This window comes from Terrapene carolina, unplaced genomic scaffold (assembly GCF_002925995.2).
Source record: "Terrapene carolina triunguis isolate 2854851 unplaced genomic scaffold, T_m_triunguis-2.0 Scaffold89, whole genome shotgun sequence".
Classification (NCBI taxonomy): Eukaryota; Metazoa; Chordata; order Testudines; family Emydidae; genus Terrapene; species Terrapene triunguis.
This window is the reverse complement of record NW_020664440.1, coordinates 6,485,235-6,506,859: the sequence shown is the minus strand read 5'-3', so window position 1 is coordinate 6,506,859 and position 21,625 is coordinate 6,485,235. Positions and strand designations below refer to the sequence as shown.

The window sequence follows — 21,625 nt, the reverse complement described above, 5'->3', positions numbered from 1 at the left end:
TGGCATACTCCCAGGGATTTTCCTTTGATTTTTTTCTGACAGAAATGGGGGGGGGAGGAGGTGGAAAGAGAGGAAGGGCTATGGGTGGAAAGGGGGGGGTTAAGAGGGAGAACAGAAATAAGAAAATAGTCTGTGCTTTTCCTTGTTTAACTCTTCCCCTTTTCAGCCTTTTAGATTTTCTTTAAAGAGACTTTCAAATGACTTCCACTGATCCTTGCTCACAGCCTGGTTCCCCTATGGTTTGTTTTTTATGGATGGACAAGTGTGCATTGGTGCCTCTGGGAGTGCAACTTAATACTGCTGAGGGCAACTAGATTGTCCACAGCAGTAGAGCTGTGGCATAAAGGGGAGCGGGAGAATAAATAATAGAACTGGCAGGTTGGAGATGCTAGTCGCATTCCATGCCACATTAAAACATCTGCTAATAAGTCTCAAGGGGAAGAATCGGCCTGGAAAATGTAAGGTTTCTTTAAAAACCTGTTACCATAAAGCCCTTTGTGTTGTTTGTCTTAAGGCTGTACAGTTGTGCAATAGCACTGGTAACGTCAGTCAGTGCTGTATCTTATTTTTACCTATAAGATGCATCATGGTATGGAGTGTATGATCCCTGGGATGTTTTTCCTGTCTACAATATGTTGATGAGTTTTTGAGAATACTTGGAATAAGTGCAAGTGAGGGAACTTGTATCATAGTGTCTTCTGAGCCCTGGGTAAAAGTGAGGAGTAAAGACTTGGAGGCTTTCATTCATTCTATTCACTGTAGTCCCACCTATCCAAAGGTCTTTGTTTCCATTCTGATTAGGATGAATTTTTCTGTTTTATCTTCAAGCATGTATTTAGTATAACTGAGAACTACTTAGAGCTGGGTGTTAATTCTAAGATTAGGGTCTTTTCTGCTGTTGGTTCATCAGTGTTTTTTTCTTTAGCCTATAATCCATCACAAATGATTCCAAGTCATCACTTTTAAGATGTTCTTGAAAGAGAAAAGAGCTTTTAGAGAGGGGCATGTCTTTTTCCTTCACTCAATCTCTTGTAATTACTGTCTTTTGCCTGCCCTTATCAAGGCAAAAGGTCTGTTTCTCAAGAGCTTTAATGTAACTTTTTCATGTCCCTTTGCTCTACAGAGCTTTTAATATGGAGTCAATTTCCACTGATTTCTAAAGTGTATAGATAAGCAACAAATGTATATAATAGTAGGCTGTTTTCATTCATCATCTTCATTAGTTCATTCATCACATGGAGTTTGTCTGTTGTGAAAAATCCTGATTGAAAGCCCATCTTGGTTGAAATTCAGGGTTAAAGTAAGATGGTTGCGCAGTACTTTATGGTTTGCAAACGAAGGTGTGTCTCTTCTGTAGAAGCATAGCCTTTCATTATTTCTCCAGGGGTTTGTTCTGGTGCTGTGCTGTCCATTTTTGCCAGTTCTTCTGATTCTGAACCACGCTCTTCTTGCTGTCTCCATCTGCAAACCTTCGTAATATTGGCATGGATCATTCTTCTCTTTTTTCATGTTGTTTTTTGATGGTGGTACAAGACCAAATCTCACGGTGTACCTTGCGCAACACCTTTTTTTATCTGATGCTCTCCAAAGGGCTTATCAAATATTAATTACGCTTCACAACACTCATGTGAGGCAGTAAGATTTTTTTAATATCCATTTTGCAACTTAAAAACTCTGGAGGCGGGGGTACAAGGAGGTATGGAACTTGCCCAGGTTGTTCAACGTGCTAGTAGTGCATTTGGGAATAGAATGGACTCCCAGCCTCTTGCTTTAACCACTAACCTCACTTTGCTTTTTGTTTGTGAAAGTGCGATATTTCAGGAAGATAATTTTTTCATACCTACTGTTGCTTCATACTTGAGTAATTTAAAGCCTTCCCGATGACACCTATTTTGAAAGTACATGCTTGCTGCATCCAACCAGAGAGAGCTAATTGAATAGCCGTAGTGATTAATACAGTTAATTTACTAATTGTAATAAATGTAAGGATTTTCTTTTTTCTACGGCGATTGTATCAAATTCTGAAAAACTTGTGGAGCATTAATATTTTCTTTTGGTTTGCCTAGAAACTTCCCTCTGTCAGTGACATAGAAAGCTATCATTTTAGTATTGAGAGTAAATTCAAACATAATCTTCTGTTATGGCAGTGGCTATTAAGGAGTATACCATAGAAAACAAGAATTTCTTTGAGATACACCTCTACCTCGATACAACGCTGTCCTCGGGAGCCAAAAAATCTTACCGCGTTATAGGTGAAACCACGTTATATTGAACTTGCTTTGATCCACCGGAGTGCGCAGCCCCGGCCCCCCGGAGTACTGCTTTACCGCGCTATATCCGAATTCATGTTATATTGGGTCGCGTTATATCGAGGTAGCGGTGTAGTTTTGCTCACAACGATTATCTGTGCACTAGTTTGAAATTTTAAAATGTTTTGTCAGAGTGGGCTGCTAACTTATCTGTTTTTTTAAAAAAGAAATATGAAACGGCAACAACTTTTCCTTGGAAACATTTTTGTTTTGAAAAAAAAAAATAAACAGTGATAAAGCATTATTGAAATATGAAAACTGTAACTTGTTCTGTTCATTAGTAATTATAGCATATTTTAGGAGAGAAATTTTTAAAGCCTAGTTTGAATGAGAATAGAATTGTTACCTTGAATAATATCTTGAAAACCTTTCAAGAAGGTTAAGGTAAAAATTTTGTTCTTTTTACATGAATGATATTTGCAAGGCATGATAAATGAATTAACTAAAAGACATGAGCTTATTTTTTTGTACCCTGAAAGTCAGACTTGTAAATTCCCTATTGAGCAAGAGAGAGAGAGCATGAGGAATGCCTTCACAGATGTAGCTCCAGGCCTTGACAAAGAGGTGTACTTCTCAAATGCAACTAGTAGCCACAGCAGAATGTCTCAAAGCCAGCTGGTATGATCAAGCTTTTTCTTCCAAGATAGTTGTCTTCTAACCTGAACAGTTTAAGTGTTCTTATTTTCTACCTTCTCTTACAGCTGAAATAATGTTTAGCATTTATATAATGTTATGCCCATTGAAGACTTGTAAAAAAAAAAAATCTTATTCTTTTGGGGCTCATCAGATAACATAATGGCCAGAATTTTCAATGCGTGAGATGCACCTGAACAGGCAGGCAGGAGCTTAATCAAGCATGTGAGGAATTTTAAGAAGAGTGACTTAAAAGCATATAAAACCTACTGTATTCACCGGAGTTATGGGTATGAGCTTCCGGCCCCTTGCCCAACAGGGATTTTTTAAACTAGATATTAACTTCCCCAATACTCAGTTCCATAGGGAATTGGGATTGCTCTTCTGTTGAATGAGGGCCTAAGTAGTGCATCTGGATTCTCCTTTGCCTCACACACAATAGGGCTCAGTCACTTGCTGTTGGAGGTCCTGGCTGATGCTGCATCCTGGTTGCAAAGCCTCTTCTCGTCTCCTCTCCCCCCCCGCCCCCAGTATATCTCAAACTGCATCTGGCAAGGCAGAGGATCAGTAGCTACATGCTGCAAGGTCACTAATCATCTCTGAGACTCCATTTTCATTGCAGTTGTTTTGGCTTCTGCTCTAGTAGGGTATGTGAGGGGATGCCTGGCAGCCGACAGTGCAAATGAGAGCTCATGAGATAAGTACCTTAGGCCTGGTCTACACTGGGGGGAGTGGTCGATCTAAGATATGCAATTTCAGCTACGAGAATAGCGTAGCTGAAGTCCATGTACCTTAGATCGACTTAGAATCACTTACTTCGTGTCCTCGTGGTGCGGGATCGACGGCCACCGCTCCCCCGTCGACTTCGCTTTCGCCGTGGTGGAGTTCCGGAGTCGACGACAGAGCGATCGGGGATTGATTTATCCACGTCTACACTAGACGCGATAAATCGATCCCCGATAGATCGATCACTACCCGTAGATGTACCCTTAGTTGGAAACAGAAATCAAGTAATGTTTGGGAAGGTTTACACTGATGTTGGGATCAGGAGTGAAAACAAGGGGAAGAAATTACACAATTCATATTTGGTCCTCAACGTAAATATGCAGTAAGGCACCAACCCTTCCCGAGCACTCATCTGATGATGATTGGCCTCTACAATACTGAGCTACAATACTTTTGTGTCTATATTTGCCAACCTTTAGATCAGCCACCTTTTTTTAGTCCTATAAGTAGCTATTTCTCCTTAAATTGGAAAGCTGACATCTAGTGGACAGTAGTTCCCGCAACTTGTGACGTATAGTATTGTATACCCCTGTTTCATCGCTTTTAAATTCCTGGGGATATACATTTCACTCTGTAATCCTTCACTCCAATCTGCATGTGTGTATGTATGTATCTGATATGTATATTTACCCATCATAAAAAATTGAGCTGTATACTGGTAGCAATTAATTTGTAGCAGATTGCATTAACGTTTTGTTGAATGAATTCAGCATAGGAATATTTTGAAGACCAAAGAATCCAAATGAAGAGTGTAAAATTAAGCTCCCAGGATTTTAATGTTATAACTGTGCTTGAACACACACACAGAGGAAAAGAGGTGGGGCGGCTTTTTAATGTCCTGGATATATCTAAGGGTATGTCTATACTACCCACCAGATTGGCAGGCAGCGATCAATCCAGCAGGGGTCGATTTATCGGGTCTAGTCTAGACGTGGTAAATTGACCCCCGAGCGCTCTGCCGTTGACTCCAGTACTCCACGAGGGCGAGAGGCGCAGGCGGAGTCGACGGGAGAGCGTCAGCAGTCGACTCATTGCAGTGAAGACACCGCGGTGAGTAGATCTAAGTACGTCGACTTCAGCTACGTTATTCAAGTAGCTGAAGTTGCGTAACTTAGATTGATCCTCCCCCCAGTGTAAACCTGGCCTAAGAAACCTTCTCCACTCTTTCTAAAATATATGCTATAATTCAAATAGAAATTAGGGGCTTGATGCAGGAATTATTGGGTATGGTGTATAAATCAAAAAGTAAATGTATTGACTCTGAAGATCATAGAGAAATAGAAAACAAGTTGAGACACTTGCATGGTGGAATTATTACCTAAAACCAGGTTATTGTAGGTATTCACTATAAGCATTTTATTCTTCTAAAATACTTCTCACATTATTTAAAATGTGAGTTCTGAGCCATTTGTAATTATTTATGTTCTGCAGGAATCACTTTGTAATATGCAAAACCTCACATTTCCTGAATAAAAGTACATGGCTTTTACGTGTCTTTAATATCAGTCTTTTGTGTCCTGTGTTCAAACAGATGGATGTTTCTGTCTGATATAATGTAATATCTAAAACTCCAGTATTGCATAAAAGCCATATATTGTTGAAAGGTGGACATATTAACATTTCTTGTTGTTAGTATAAAACTATATAAGGATAATCAATGTTTTATGTCCTGATTTTAGAGATCCAAATATTAATATAATAAATAATCCTTTCTGTTATGTCCAGCTGGGAGGTGCCAGCATGCCTTCAGTGCTTTTTATTTTATCAGCAGCTGAGAAATTATGGTGGTTTATCTGCCACCAGGGCAGCAGTTCATCTCTCCATAAGGAGAAGAGTGTCTTCTTCATGACACAGATTGTAATTAAACCACTTCCAGGTAGCACTGCTGTCATTCAGGCTGATGTCCCTTTTCAGTTAACTCTTCCCTTTTTCTATTTGACCATTTTAATATGGATCCCAAGAAGAAATGTTCGCCAGCCTGCAGATATTTCTAAAAATATGGCGGTGCTTGGTTAAATGTGTGAGAGGGGAGCATGAGTTGGTTTGTCATGGAACATGTAAAATCCCCCCCCCCCCCCCATCTTCCCCTTGTAAATTTTAACTAAAGTTAATTTTTTAAAGAAATTGTGTTGACAATGAGGGTTGTTGCATATTCACTGTAAGTTGTAACACTCTGATCTGGGAACATATAAAACCTCAATTCTGTAAAGATTTACCCATATGTTTAATATCAGTGGGATTACTGATGTGCTTGAAGTTAAACATGTACAAATGTTTTGCAGAATCAGGGCCTAAATGACATTACATTTATTTTTTACTTTAGATCATGGAATATATAAAGGAAAAAATATAGTAATGGAAGTGTAACATGTACAAAAGCAAGGAAATGTGGATCTAGAGTAACTTATCCAGATAAGTGGTATGGCTTATGGGATAGAGGAAAAATGTCCCAGAGGGCTGCACAGCTTTGATGGCAAAGCTATCTAGTCATGTGGTTTTCCCGAAGCAGGTTTTATTACTAAATTGTTGTAATTATTTGTTTCTTCTAGAACCCAATGGGTGCTAGGTGCTTTCAGATACTAAATGGCTGATATTGTTAGCAGTGGACATGGAGACTTTATTCTCTCCTGGTAGTGGTGCCTCTAAGGGCTTGTCTATGCTGCCCGCCGTATCGGCGGGCAGTGATCGATCCAGTGGGGGGTCGATTTATCGTGTCTAGTCTAGACGTGATAAATCGACCACCGAGTGCTCTCCTATCGACTCCGGTACTCCACCGGAGCGAGAGGCGCAGGCGGAGTCGAGGGGAGAGTGTCAGCAGTCGACTCACCGCAGTGAAGACACCGCAGTGAGTAGATCTAAGTACATTGACTTCAGCTGCGTTATTCACGTAGTGGAAGTTGCGTAACTTAGATTGATTCCCCCCACCCCCCAGTGTAGACCAGGCCCAAGTCAGTGTTGAGGCTCCTTAGGGGGGAGAGGTGTGTGTGGGTGGGGCGGGGGGAAAGGGGGTGGTGCATGCTTACATTTTGTCTGTGCAGTATCCGTTATGTGGATAAAGAGGACTTCAGTCTCCAGGGGGCTGTCACTCTGGCACCTTTCACCACCACTAAATTCACTTAGCCTAAAAACAAAATCCAATTATATTTGGAGAGTGTAAAGTGGAGCCAGGCCGGCAGCCACCTGATGTGACTGACATAAGAATACTTCACCACGGTTCTAACTTTGTTCATCAAAGCTGTTCATGCTAGACGAGGAAGCTAGAGAGGATTGTTCACAATGTTCAGCAATAGTCCGGCCAGGTCTTTAATAGTATTTGAAGCTTTAAAGAAAGAGCTGAGGCATCCCAGCTAAAAAGTGTGAAGCTGGAACTGCTGACCATGTAGCAGTACAGTATAGAAAGGAGTAGACTTCAGGCCCACTCCTTTGAGCTCACAACTCTGAAATGCCCTTTTCTGCACTTTTCAGTGGTGCATCTGTGGCACTTGCTTGTGATCTTTTGTTTTGTTGGCCTTTGGTTTTATGTGCATAAGTCTCTATCTCTCTCCCAGCCCCCTTGCCCACCGATGGTATATATAATGCATACACATATGTATAATTATGTGTGTGTAATGAATAATTTGTAAACCTTGTATGGTGAGGTTGGGAAGTTGTTTCTTCTGCTGCTACTCCTGGACTCATATGGCCACACTGGTCATTTGCTAGTTCCTTTAACAAAAGGTCACTAAAACAGAGCCAATCGGGAATAGATGCCAAACCTTTTAAAATGTGTTGGGATTTATTATGACTTTGAAAATTTAACCCTTAATTAAAATAATTTTTTTCCCTACTCAGATGTACAGTGTGTATATAGTGTCTGAGAAACTTATTGTATGTAAGACAACTATTTAATATTTAGTATGTTGTGGAATTTAAAATAAAGCAAAGAATATTTTTATTAATGTAACAATTTTATAATAGTATTTTTAGGTAGCACAGAAATGCATAAAACCATAAATATACTGTAGAAATCAAACCCAGTAAATTTGCAAACCTGTGTTGATTTAAATAAGACATACACATCAAGCCAAGATCATCCTGTGAGCCTTGTGCAGCATTTTAGTATCTTTGATAGGTTTCAGAATGTTTTAGCCACACATTTGAAATGGCATTTCCCTAAAATGATGCACATTCTTCCATTTCTCCTAAATAATTTTGTTTATTGTTAGTTTGAGATGACCATGAGGCTTAATAGTGCAGTTGACTGTTGCATGAACTTGTTCATAATGAGCATTTTGTTATTTCTCTTTATTTCTGTAGGCTGTTCAATTAACCTCGAGACGATGGCTGAACCTGCAGGAATACCAGAGTAAAAAACTGATGGCAGACCATGGGGTTACAGTTCAGAGATTCTTCGTGGCTGACTCTGCGAATGATGCCCTGGCGGCTGCTAAGAGACTAAGTAAGTTGACTAGTAATGGGTGATATCTCCTTTGCTAGATACCACCCTGGAAAATAAATTGCCTTGTAATAAGGTATATTAGTTGCACACAATCTTAAATTTGATGTTTATTGTAGAAGTTTGAAATATCATCCAGTCAATAAGTGCTTGTTTCATTGCACATGTGAAGCAAGCTTTATAACAGCAATATTTTTCAGAGCATGGTTTTATTTCCACCATAATGTTATTTTGTAAACAGCATATAACATGGAGTCTTTAACATTGCTTATGTCAGTTTTAATACATTCAGAATCAAGATTGCAACATTTTGAGGGTCTGCTATAGAAATCATTGTGATGTCATGAGCAGGGTCATGACTTTGGGAGCAAGGGACGGAAACAGATGAACGTCTTTTAAAAAACAACAACCTTGTTTTCAAACAAAACTCTGTTCTAACAAAGGAAGAAAACAAGTATAAATACAATTACTTTTAAACAGATTTATATTTGTGTATAGTGGGTTTGTTCATATGCGGAATCTGAGTCACATAAAGGTGAGTGACAAAAGGTATGTGACAAAAGCCAGGAAAGGAACCCAGATGTGCTAAATCCAAATTCTATGCTTTGTTCATGTTCCATATCAACATTGTGGCGTACCTGCAGGAAGAATTTGGCACAGAGTACTGAAATACACAGTGTTCCTGTGTCACAGGGACTTCGGCTCAAACATGACAGAGTAGCTGTGCTATTCAAAGAGAATGTGGTTTGGTAAATCACCCTGCTTTTAAGCATTTTAAAAAAAAATCTGATTAGTAGATATTTCTATTTGATAGCAGCTTGCCCTTTTTTCCCCACTCACAGTTCTTAATCAGAACAGATTGGCACCATAGCCATCATATTACTCGTGGATAGTCTATCTTCCAGCAATTGTCTGTTTAACATTAAAAAAGCTGTTTTTTGTCTGATGTTTCTTATATTTATAAGCTATTTAAATATACCGTTTAGTTAAATATCCTCAGATCTTGCACACAAGAAAGTAAATTAACGTGGTTATATCAGAGACCTGAACTGACCTCCAGGAGCTAAAGGGTATTAATATAATGGTGTGGTGAATCACTTAACATCTTTAGAATTGTGGACTTTTCAGTAATTGAAACTAATTTAAACCTTTTGATGTTGACAGAAGTATTAAACCCTATTTTTAAAAATCATTTCAAATGAACATTAAATGTTTCCATTTTGGTCATTATCTAACTTAAAATGACAATGATGTGACCTATTAGGTGTCTGATATATATGATTTGTAAAAATTGTCTGCATAAGAAGCCCTATTGTAATACCCGTATATGTTTGTTGTTGAAACCAGTTTAAAACATGGCTTGTCTCAAAGTGCAGATATTATCGTGATTTGTTGTGCAGTATTTTAGCTTGCTGATTATGTGCTTGAGATTCTTACTGTCAGCAATCTCTGTACAAAAAGTGCACCTTAATATTAGAAAAGCATGGAACATGACAATGCAAATGTTAAGGCAGAATACTTCTGTATGCATTCATTTTAAGAATTTTTCAGTGTCTTTCAATACAGTAGTCTCATATTAACATGTTTCTGTTCAGCTAGGGAAAGAAATGCCAGTTGGAAGTATCTAAAATATTAATCTGCCCAGTGAAATACTGGAATAATTGAAATAACTTTTTTCAAGATTTGTTCATTGAAATGACCATGCATCCTTTTAGTTTGAATGGACCTCTGGATAGTAAAAATAACTTTGTATATTAAAAGAAAAACTTAAACTATCATGAGACCAGATTCTGCCTTGAGTTATTTGTATACAACTTCACTGGGTGCATTGGAATTTGGTCTCAAGTTTGTAATGCAAGTCAATGTCAGTAAATTTGACTTTGTCCTCACCCACAACTATTTCACATTTGGGGACAATATATACCTTCAAGTCAGTGGCACTGCTATGGGTACCCGCATGGCCCCACAGTACGCCAACATTTTTATGGCTGACTTAGAACAACGCTTCCTTAGCTCTCGTCCCCTAACGCCCCTACTCTACTTGCGCTACATTGATGACATCTTCATCATCTGGACCCATGGAAAAAAGCCCTTGAGGAATTCCACCATGATTTCAATAATTTCCATCCCACCATCAACCTCAGCCTAGATCAATCCACAAAAGCGGTCCATTTCCTGGACACTACTGTGCTAATAAGCGATGGTCACATAAATACCACCCTATACCGGAAACCTACTGACCGCTACACTTACCTACATGCCTCCAGCTTCCATCCAGGACACACCACACGATCTATTGTCTACAGCCAAGCTCTAAGATATAACCGCATTTGCTCCAATCCCTCAGACAGAGACAAGCACCTACAAGATCTCTATCAAGCATTCTTAAAACTACAATACCCACCTGCTGAAGTGAAAAAACAGATTGACAGAGCCAGACGAATACCCAGAAGTCACCTCCTACAAGCCAGGCCCAACAAAGAAAATAACAGAACACACTAGCTGTCACCTTCAGCCCCCAACTAAAACCTCTCCAGTGCATCATCAAAGATCTACAACTTATCCTGAAAGATGATCCTTCACTCGCACAGATCTTGGGAGACAGACCTGTCCTCGCTTACAGACAACCCCCCAACCTAAAGCAAATACTCACCAGCAACCACACATCACTGAACAAAAACACTGACCCAGGAACCTATCCTTGTAACAAAGCCCAATGCCAACTCTGTCCACATATCTATTCAAGTGACATCATCATAGGACCTAATCACATCAGCCATACCATCAGGGGCTCGTTCACCTGCACATCTACCAATGTGATATATGCCATCATGTGCCAGCAATGCCCCTCTGCCATGTACATTGGCCAAACCGGACAGTCTCTACGCAAAAGAATTAGTGGACACAAATCTGACATCAGGAATCATAATACTCAAAAACCAGTGGGAGAACACTTTAACCTGTCTGGTCATTCAATGACAGACCTGCGGGTGGCAATCTTACAACAGAAAAACTTCAAAAACAGACTCCAACGAGAGACTGCTGAGCTGGAATTGATATGCAAACTAGATATAATCAACTTAGGATTGAATAAGGACTGGGAATGGCTGAGCCATTACAAACATTGAATCTTTCTCCCCTTGTAAGTATTCTCACACTTCTTATCAAACTGTCTGTACTGGGCTATCTTGATTATCACTTCAGACTTTTTTTTCCACTTACTTAATTGGCCTCTCAGAGTTGGTCAGACAACTCCCACCTGTTCATGCTCTGTGTGTGTGTGTGTGTGTGTGTGTATATATATATATATATCTCCTCAATATATGTTCCATTCTATATGCATCCGAAGAAGTGGTCTGTAGCCCACGGAAGCTAATGCTCTAATAAATTTGTTAGTCTCTAAGGTGCCACAAGTACTCCTGTTCTTTTTGCGGATACAGACTAACACGGCTGCTACTCTGAAACCAGTAAATGTGAAGTTTACCTTCCCTGAATTTGTGGAATTCTGATCATAGATTCTTCTCTGGAGCCTCTTGCTATTGACTCTTCTTAGTCAGAATTAGACTGACCGCAGTTGAGTGAGAAGTATTCCTTTTTGGACACTTTCTCAGATCATTGTCTCCATGACATATGGGAATGAGGATATGGAGGTAGATATTACCACGTCCGAGGTAGAAGCCAAACTCGAACAGCTTAATGGGACTACATCGGGGGGCCTAGATAATCTTCATCCAAGCATATTAAAGGAACTGGCACATGAAATTGCAAGCCCATTAGCAAGAATTTTTAATGAATCTGTAAACTCAGGGGTTGTACCATATGACTGGAGAATTGCTAACATAGTTCCTATTTTTAAGAAAGGAAAAAAAAGTGATCCGGGTAACTACAGGCTTGTTAGTTTGACATCTGTAGTATGCAAGGTCTTGGGAAAATTTTTGAAGGAGAAAGTAGTTATTACCATTGACCTCAATGTCCTTTGGGACAAAATACAACATGGTTTTACGAAAGGTAGATCATGCCAAACCAACCTGATCTCCTTCTTTGAGAAGGTAACAGATTTTTTTAGACAAAGGAAATGCAGTGGAGCTAATTTATCTCGATTTCAGTAAGGCATTTGATATGGTTCCACATGGAAAAGATGGGGATCAATATGAAAATTGAAAGGTGCATAAGGAACTGGTTACAGGGGAGACTACAACGGGTCGTACTGAAAGGTGAACTGTCAGGCTGGAGGAAGGTTACTAGTGGAGTTCCTCAGGGATCAGTTTTGGGACCAATCTTATTTAATCTTTTTATTACTGACCTTGGCACAAAAAGTGGGAATGTGCTAATAAAGTTTGTGGATGACACAAAGCTGGGAGGTATTGCCAATACAGAGAAGGACTGGGGTATCATACAGGAAGATCTGGATGACCTTGTAAACTGGAGTAATAGTTATAGGATGAAATTTAATAGTGAAAAGTGCAAGGTCATGCATTTAGGGATTAATAACGAGAATTTTTGTTATAAGCTGGGGACGCATCAGTTGGAAGTAACAGAGGAGAAGGACCTCGGAGTATTGGTTGATCACAGGATGACTATGAGCAATCAATGTGATATGGCCATGAGAAAAGCTAATGCGGTCTTGGGATGCATCAGGCGAGGTATTTCCAGTAGAGATAAGGAGGTGTTAGTAGCCTTATACAAGGCATGGGTGAGACCTCATCTGGAATCTGTGTGCAGTTCTGGTCTCCCACGTTTTAAGAAGGATTAATTCAAACTGGAACAGGTACAGAGAAGGGCTACTAGGATGATCCGAGGAATGGAAAACCTGTCTTATGCAAGGAGATTCAAAGAGCTTGGCATGTTTAGCCTAACCAAAAGAAGGCTGAGGGGAGATATGATTGCTCTCTCTAAATATATCAGAGGAATAAATACCAGGGAGGGAGAGCAATTATTTAAGCTCAGTACCAATGTAGACACAAGAACAAATGGATATAAACTGGCCATCAGGAAGTTTAGACTTGAAATTAGATGAAGGTTTCTAACCATCAGAGGAGTGAAGTTCTGGAACAGCCTTCCTGGGTGTCTGGCTGGTGAGTCTTGCCCACATGCTCAGGATTTAGCTGATCCCCATATTTGGGGTCGGGAAGGAATTTTCCTCCAGGGCAGATTGGCAGAGGCCCTGGGGTTTTTTCGCTGTCCTCTGCAGCGTGGGGCACAGGTCACCTGCTGGAGGATTCTCTGCACCTGGAAGTCTTTAAACCACGATTTGAGGACTTTAGTAGCTCAGACATAGATTAGGGGTTTGATACAGGAGTGGGTGGGTGAGATTCTGTGGCCTGCGTTGTGCAGGAGGTCAGACTAGACGATCATAATGGTTCCTTCTGACCTTAAAGTCTATGATTCTATGATTTCCCCAATTAATCCTTCTGAAGGCTGCTTTATATTTCATGCTTATTTTGAAAAACACGACTGAAGCTTTATAAATGGATAGTCAAGGCCAGTAAGTTGTTTGGTATCCTAATGGCAGTCATTTTCATAGCGATTACCCATACTCCTTTTGTTTAATAAGGTAGCAGTGCAAATGCATACAAACATTCTATCCCATATTGCTTCTGCCCTTCTTGTTCTAGGCAGGTGGATAGAGATATTTAACCCCCAAAGGAAATTTGAATTTTTTTTTGCTCTGGAGTTCTAGGGATTTTTGTTCTAAATGCAAATCTAGGATACTGTTTTGTAATCCCAAATCCATCCATCCTTTTTACCTCTCCTCAACTAACAGTCATGATAGTGAAGGGTTCCCCAGGTAACACAGGCAAAAATCTGTGCTGTGGTAGTTTTATCAGATAAGACACAAATTCAGCATCCCTGAGACACTCTGTCTGCCATTTCTTAAACTCTTTCTCTCTCACAAGTTCACTTTCTATAGTATTGGTTCCAGTGGAGCTATTGTAATATAGCCACCTTCCTGCGTTTAACTTGAGAAGAGGTGCTATGTGGGTGAAAATCAGGAAAGAGAAAATGGGGGAGAAAAGAAAAGGATTTATAATAGAGACAAAAATAAAAGCTTGTCTAAGCTTACTTGCTTATAAAAATAGATAGGCGTTCATTTGAATAACAGTCTTATTTTTTGGCATATCCACAATATATTAATGATGTCATTGACGGTGGCATGTAAATCACAGGAATATTGATCTAGGGAGAAAACTGTATTGAAAATATTTTTTATCATGGAAATAAAATATAAAAGCAGAAACTAATTCTCTGCTACCTGCAGAATGTGAACTGTATGCAGTGCTTTTACTGAACTTGGCTAGCTTGTCAACATAAATGTTTCCATCAGTCAGTGATAATTTACTCTTGTCATTTTATATAATTGCATCAGAAGAATAGACAGTTACTGTGCAGTAAAGGAATTGTGCTTTATAATATGAAGAACGGTTGCATGTTGAAATGATTGACATACTCATCGATCCATTAAGTAGTTAACAATATCCTCCTCATCATTCTGCATGTTGTGCTGTCATTTTGTCATAAGGTGTGGTTTGAAAATCCAGCGGCAAGAATATAAGTTCTGATGATGGTATATTGATTATTACATTACAGTTGCAGATCAGTGTCACATTTATCTGTTTTATGTTCAGTCACTTCACTAGCATCATTTGGGGTCATTCCACAAAGGGCACAATAAAAAAGATTTACCTAACTGAATAAGAATGGGCCAAATGGCCCACCAAAAACTGCCTGCAAATCAAAAAGGAAGAACCTACAAGAGACACCAAAAAGTTAAAAAATGAAGTGACCTGATTAGAAAGTTATCACATGAAAGCTTGGATGCAGCTTTGGAAGGTCTTTGATAGAGATATACAGGGAGGTATTCCATAGATGGAATTTCTGAACTGAGTAGCTCCTAACCCCAAACCTGGTCCTTGTTCAGACTTCTGGCTAGAGAACAAAGGCATTGTACTCTGATAAGCAACTTTTTATGATTACTACACAGGTATATGAAGAGTAATGATAAGTATTATATCATAATGTGACATATGGTAACTACCCTCAACTTAATGTGCTGGGTCTTTTATCGAAAATTGGATTATTTTCAGTTTTTCAAACAAAATACACATTCAACACTTCCCACACATTTCCAGGTGAAAAATAAAAGCTAATTGTCATAGCACGAAATATCCATTTACAGACTCTTTAACCTCTGTTGAAATGGAAGGACGACAGACCAATAGCATGAACCCAGGAGAAGCATGTTCTCTTAGATGCTCTGATAGGATTAATAGTATGTGAGTAAGGAAGGGTTCGAATCTGATCCTGTATTAACAATTAGTAGGAGACTATTGCACTTTATTCACAGAAAAATTACATGACTTGACCAAATACTGTGTGCTGGAAAGACTGCAATTCCTCCATGCCATACTGCTGCAGCTACGGCCAACAAGCAAACTCCAGCTGGATTCCTCTGTTTATTATAGGGGGCTGGCAACAGAGCCACTTGTGGAACAGGCTTTCACCCTTGTTTCAAAAATAGTCAGAGACTGTTGACCTTCAGGGATTGTGGCCATGCTCACCTTTTCTCTTGGGCAGCTGAAGAGAGCGGGTCCTGATGAGGGTGATGTTTAAGGGAGATGGAGGCTTGATGGGGGTTTTCATATGGCTTTATTTTTGTCACAATGTTTAAAAAAAAAAAAAAAAAAAGTCAATGTAGCAATTGGGCCATGGATGTATGTATTACAAAATTGCAGGAAATAAATGAAAAACTGAAATCGTGTAATATTACACCATTGTCTTACAAGTCCCACAAAAGAATGGCATAAGAAATACCTTTGTCAGGTAACATCTCTAAATCCTATGTCATGTTTTTTTTTTCATGTGTTTTGAACTGGACCGTAAAGACAGTTATTTCAATCGAATATCCATGTTAATACTTAGTGAATGTATAAGAACTATAGTAATTACTGGAGCTGTTTTTTTCCTCCTTTACTGGCCATGAGGACACTTACGTTTGTTCGTAGATGTCTGTTATTGCTGACATGTTGCATCTCCTTTTCATTTAACCTAGAAATTGCTTTAGTTTAATAAGAAAAACTGACAAGGTAATGTGACGTTTTCTTTTTTAATGATATATCTTATGAAACAAGAGAAGATAGGTGAAGTAACTTAAAATTTAGTTCACTCCAAGTCCTAGTCTACACTTAAAGTTTTACTTGTACAGCAGTGTCGGTTAGGAGTGTGACATTTTTTTTTGGATGGGGGGTGGAGGGCGCTAAATTTCTGTAGTGGCGGACGATCTAGTGACAAATAATTATACTGGCAAAAAAAAGTCATTCTTGCACTTAGAGAACGGTTTGTAAGCTATACTGACAAGTGGACTTGTTTGCTGGTATAAGCTTGTCTACACTGGATTTTGCTGGCCTAACTGCATGGCGAACTCTTAAGTGTAGACAAGGCCTCAGTTCTCAGTGAAATTGAAGTAGTGTGCACCAAATTCCTCTGATATACAGGATAATTTTGTAAGGCATTGAGCCATGAAACTTTAATCTTTCAGCTTCCTCTTTTGTTTTATGGCTGTATTTCAAACCCTAATAAAGCACTTAGACAAAGGCATTATGCACACATATGTAAAAAGATAAGTCTTTATACAATAATTGGGTATCAGCAGTTCTATTGTAAAATGTTTAGTACCTCTGTTATGGTAAACACTCTCTAACATGAACATTGAATAGTAATTTCCTTGGAAAGATTTTGAAAACATATTAATAATACAGAAGGCAATCTAGAAGGGATTTTTAAATAAGTTAAAAGATCGGTAGTTTTTTCCAGCAAGATAAGCATGACAGATGTCAAGAAAATTTAAGTGACTTCCATTAAGTGACTATCATTCATATTGACTTCCAAGGGAGTTTTGCATGGTAAGGAACACAGAACTGGGCTCAAAAGATTTCGTTGCTTTTTCATACTAAACAATTATCAGGTGTAACTGTTGTAGAGGCACTATTTGCAGAATGCCAGAAAGTTCTGCATTATGTAATTTTATGTTTCAAGTCAAGATTTCTAAGTTTCCAAAAGAAACAGATTGTAGTATTTTCACATATACCACAGTCTTGCTTGGTCTGCCTTGTAAAGAAACTCAATGGATAAACAAACTACCTCAATTAAGCACCTCTCTTCAACACAGAACAAGCTGAGGGATTTGAGAGTCTGTTGTTGGTCTGAAATACTATATATGATCCAAATATTAAAATACAGACTTTGTGTTTTCATGCTTTTCTATATATTGGGGACAAGTCTCTGCTTCTGAAAAGGAAGGAGGAGATGGATGAACTGTGGATGATAAGCTAAAAATAGCATTATTAAAAATATTTGATATGTAAAAATCAAACTGTTTCCAAGGATCTTCAGGAATTAGATGCTGCAGTCATAATGAGAAACTTGTAAGAAACATAAGATGATCCATTGTAAGAAACTTTACTTAATGGTAGATTCTGCATTTGATTTTACTGGGTGTAAGCTGTCATTGCTTCATGAACACCAGCTTGCCACTTGCAGAACAAGATAAAAGTCCTCTGTACTGGTTCAGCATGCTCAATCTAAGTGTCACAGGAGTGGACTGTCTTTATTATTCCTTTGAGCGATAGTAACATATTGATGTCATGTAATGCTTGCTGACCAATAGTATTCAATACTGCAAATTCAGAATTGTGCACCATCTATGCTATGTATGGATTAGAGCAGTGATACTCAGACTTCAGTGGTTCAGGAGCCAAATTAGCGATCAACATTACCCTAAAGAGCCACACTACTGTGAATTCATTGTTTCATTTACTCTTTATATATACACACACTATAATATATAAAATATATATATATTATTCTCACAGCAAAATGACTGATCAAGTATTATTTTCTCAACTACAGTTGGTTAATAGCATGATAAAAGCATCCTTATTGGTGGTTAATTAAATCACAGTATTTTGAAATCATGTGCAGCAAAGAGCCGCAGGAGACGCATTAAAAGAGCCACTTGCGGCTTATGAGTCTGTCTGAGCATTACTGGATTAGACTATCTAAAATTTAAATATATAGAATCATCATTTTAAATCACTAAAAATCTATTGCTTTTGTGCCATGTGTTAGGTAGAGTGTATGTCTGAGATGTTTGTGCAGAAGATATGTTATAGGGTACAGGAAGAAATTTCACAGGAGTTGTGCCACCCAGTATTTGTAGTGCATATAGAGTGAAAAACATAGGTAATACTCATCGGAGAAAATGCTGTGCTGAAGTGATTCTGAATACCACATGATAACTGGCTGATCTGAAGGTGTCACATTCTTAGTATTAAAAGGATGGAGTTGTTGTTAGGGCACAAGACTGTGAAGCTTGGAAACTGGATTCCGTTCTGTGCTGAACCATAGACTTTCCTCTGACGATGATGACAATATTAAGTTGTCCTAAGGCATAAAATTCACCTTTGTGCAAAAGGCATCACTTAAATCCTTCAAACGGGGCTCAAGTGGGCTGTAGGTGGTGCATAGGCCAGCGTGGATTTGATTTAAATCATCACTGATTTTAATCATGGTTTACATCAGCGAGCAGGGAAACTTTGTTTTGCATATGTATTTTTTAGCTATATTACTGTAGAAAGGTTGATTCTCCTTAGTTGGTAAACATTAAAAAGATTGATTTGCAACTAAATGCAGTCTTTATACTAGACTAAATTTGGGTTTTCGATTTTGCTAATCAGAAGACTATACTATATTTCTACGTATTTTAAGTTATTACATAAATTACTATACATTTATTCAGATTCTTAATTTTTATATTTTTTGATGTTGGAAAATGGTGAAAAAGGCATTTCTTCTTTACTTATGATTTGTGTCAAACAGCATTTGGATGGAGATTCGACTTCTGTTAAAAATGCACAAAATATTTTATTAGTTAAATAATACCCAACAGTTGGTGGATAAATAAGGGCGGGAAAGTAAGTTAATCAAAATGTGTTTTGCATTTAAACCTTTCTGATTTATTAAATAAAGGAAGTATCTGTAGTTAGTGAATTGAACTGATTGCTTCTGTTATCATGTCCTTCAAGATTTTAGAACTAGTAGATCTCATCCTTTCACATCTCATTTTTGTTTATATATTGGGAGACAGAAACAAGCTTTCCTGCTTTTTCAACTCCCAGTCATTGTCTTAGCTATTGAACTGAGCTAGTTGAGGAAACTGAAATGAAGAAAATATTCTCTCTGCATCTACTGCTGTCAGAAGCTGATTTAGCATTTCAGAGGGGTGAATTTTGCCCATAGTGAGCTATTCCTACATTCTCTCTCAAGTCTTTTTGTCTGGATCTCAGTTTAGTATAACAATACTTCTGGTACTTCTATATCAAGAGAAGATATTCTTTATCTCCATTTCATTATACGTGTTCTTCCATGTATTTATGATTCAAGATAACAAAAAAAAAAAAAACCCAAACAAAACCCCTCTCTGTTTATATAACTCTCTCTCTCTCACATGCATGTATGCACACATGTTCTTTGTAGCTTCTGTAGGCCAACCATATCGCATGCACCAGAGGCTCCTTACATTCCTCCATTGCGGCCTTCCCCCCAGCTCCCCGTAGTATGCTACCATCTCATCCCCTTTTATTTCAGGGATGCCTGCAACCTCCGCATCCTTCCTCATACTAGGGTTATGTCCTGTGCCCCCATTTCTTCCTTTCCTCCATGCCTGGGTCTCTTTGTGCCCCCTTATTCACACCTCCAGTGTATGCCAGGGATTCTGTGCGACCTTCATATCCTGTTCCCTCTGCATACTAGGATCCCCAATTTCCCCCCCCCCCCCACAACCACCACCACCAGGAGTTCTGTGTGCTCTTCATTCTCCCCTTTCCCTCATCCCTCCTTCTGCACCATGGCAGGGTCTTTGTGGCCCCCTTTCCCCCACACACACTTTCCCTCTCTGCTATATGACAGGGTCTGAGAGTCCCTGCATCTGAAGATTTATCCTCTTGGAGACCAAGGAACCACTAGCCAATATCTTAAACAAAATTTCTCTCTTCAAGGAGTGTTTCAGAAATCCATATTTTAGGTCAAATATTGAGAGGAACTCTGTGAAAGATTGTTTTCCCCTCAACTGGGATTTGTTCTTTTTCTGATAGGGCCATAGAAAATTATTTTAAGTATTTATTATCTGTATTTCCTGACACCTCCAGAGCAACACAACCGTGGAACCCCAGCGGCATTTACTATATATAAATAATAGTAATTTTTACTGTAGAGTACCTAACTTACTTTTCTTTGGGGACTGTTCACTATACAAGGAAAGAAGAAAGTTCTGTTTAAAGTCTACTGAATCATGAAGGAAGTGGAAGGTAATTTCTATCAAGAAGCAGAGGGGGGGAAGGGGAAGCACAGTCTCCTGCCATATTTTAATTCTTCTCCGACACTTCCTTTACTTCTTTAGCACGATATTGGCAGACCTGACACAGTAGTTCAGGTTAAAAAGAAAAAAGAAAAAGGAATGAAGTTGTACAGGGAAGGCAGACTACAACATGTAAAACAGATCAAGCTGTACAGCCAGCTGAGTAGATGACAGAACAGTGGAAGAGAACAAGCTGTTTAAAGAGAACTTTAATGACATATGGATAGTCTCTATTGTAGGATACTCACAAAGGAGCTCTTCATAATATAACACAGCTTTCACCTGAAATTAATCTGAAACCAAATGATCCCATTCTTTCAGACAGCTGAATAGAAACAACGCTCTTGGTTGCCTCAGAAATTTCAAATTACATTATCTGTTTCCTTTGCACTAATAGATTAGAAGAAATGTTTGGAGTAAATGCAGATACTTTATTTACCATATTTCTTCAGAAGCCACCCAAGATGACACATGACCAAACCGAAGGCCAACTTCTGACTTCATATGCACACACAGCAGCCACTGACTTCAAATGGATTTGTCCACTTGTATCAGAGAGATGCATTTTGTCTTTAGGGCATTAGGGATCTAAAAGAGCATTTAAAGAATTTTCAGCCCTCTATCTACATTTTTGTAACCCCAAATTCAGATATTAAAGAAAACCGTGCAGGATCATTATGAGATTAGTCATCTGATACTAGACTAACTTTAAATATTGTTTCACATAGAATGTGGTTCAAACATCATCTTCAAAAATGTGGACTGAATACTCTTGTGGAAAGAAAAGTTATACTAAGAGCCTCTGCTCTGTTCTTTGAGAGGTATACCCTTTTATCTTGACATGAGTACAGAAAGCATGCCTTGGGTCTACAGCTGAAAGATTTGCTGAGTTCTAACTCATGCAAAAGCTTCAGAGATGGAATACAGCGGAGACTGTATTTTCCAATGGATTTGTGGCCAAACAAAATGAGGCCTTATGCTCAACTCAATGGCATTTCTTAGTCTGTCTGTCTAATGCAATTACCCAAGGTGGATAAAAATTGATGATTA

General features: G+C 38.7%; 1 protein-coding gene across 1 annotated transcript in view; it reads left to right on the top strand.

The window, feature by feature from the left end:
- The window catches only part of SUCLG2 (succinate-CoA ligase GDP-forming beta subunit), a 219,919-nt gene that overhangs the window by 25,358 nt on the left and 172,936 nt on the right, over positions 1 to 21,625 (top strand). The window contains exon 2 of the mRNA XM_026650233.1: positions 8,025 to 8,166. Coding sequence (XP_026506018.1) covers positions 8,025 to 8,166 — 142 coding nt within the window. The remainder of the gene's footprint in view (positions 1 to 8,024; positions 8,167 to 21,625) is intronic.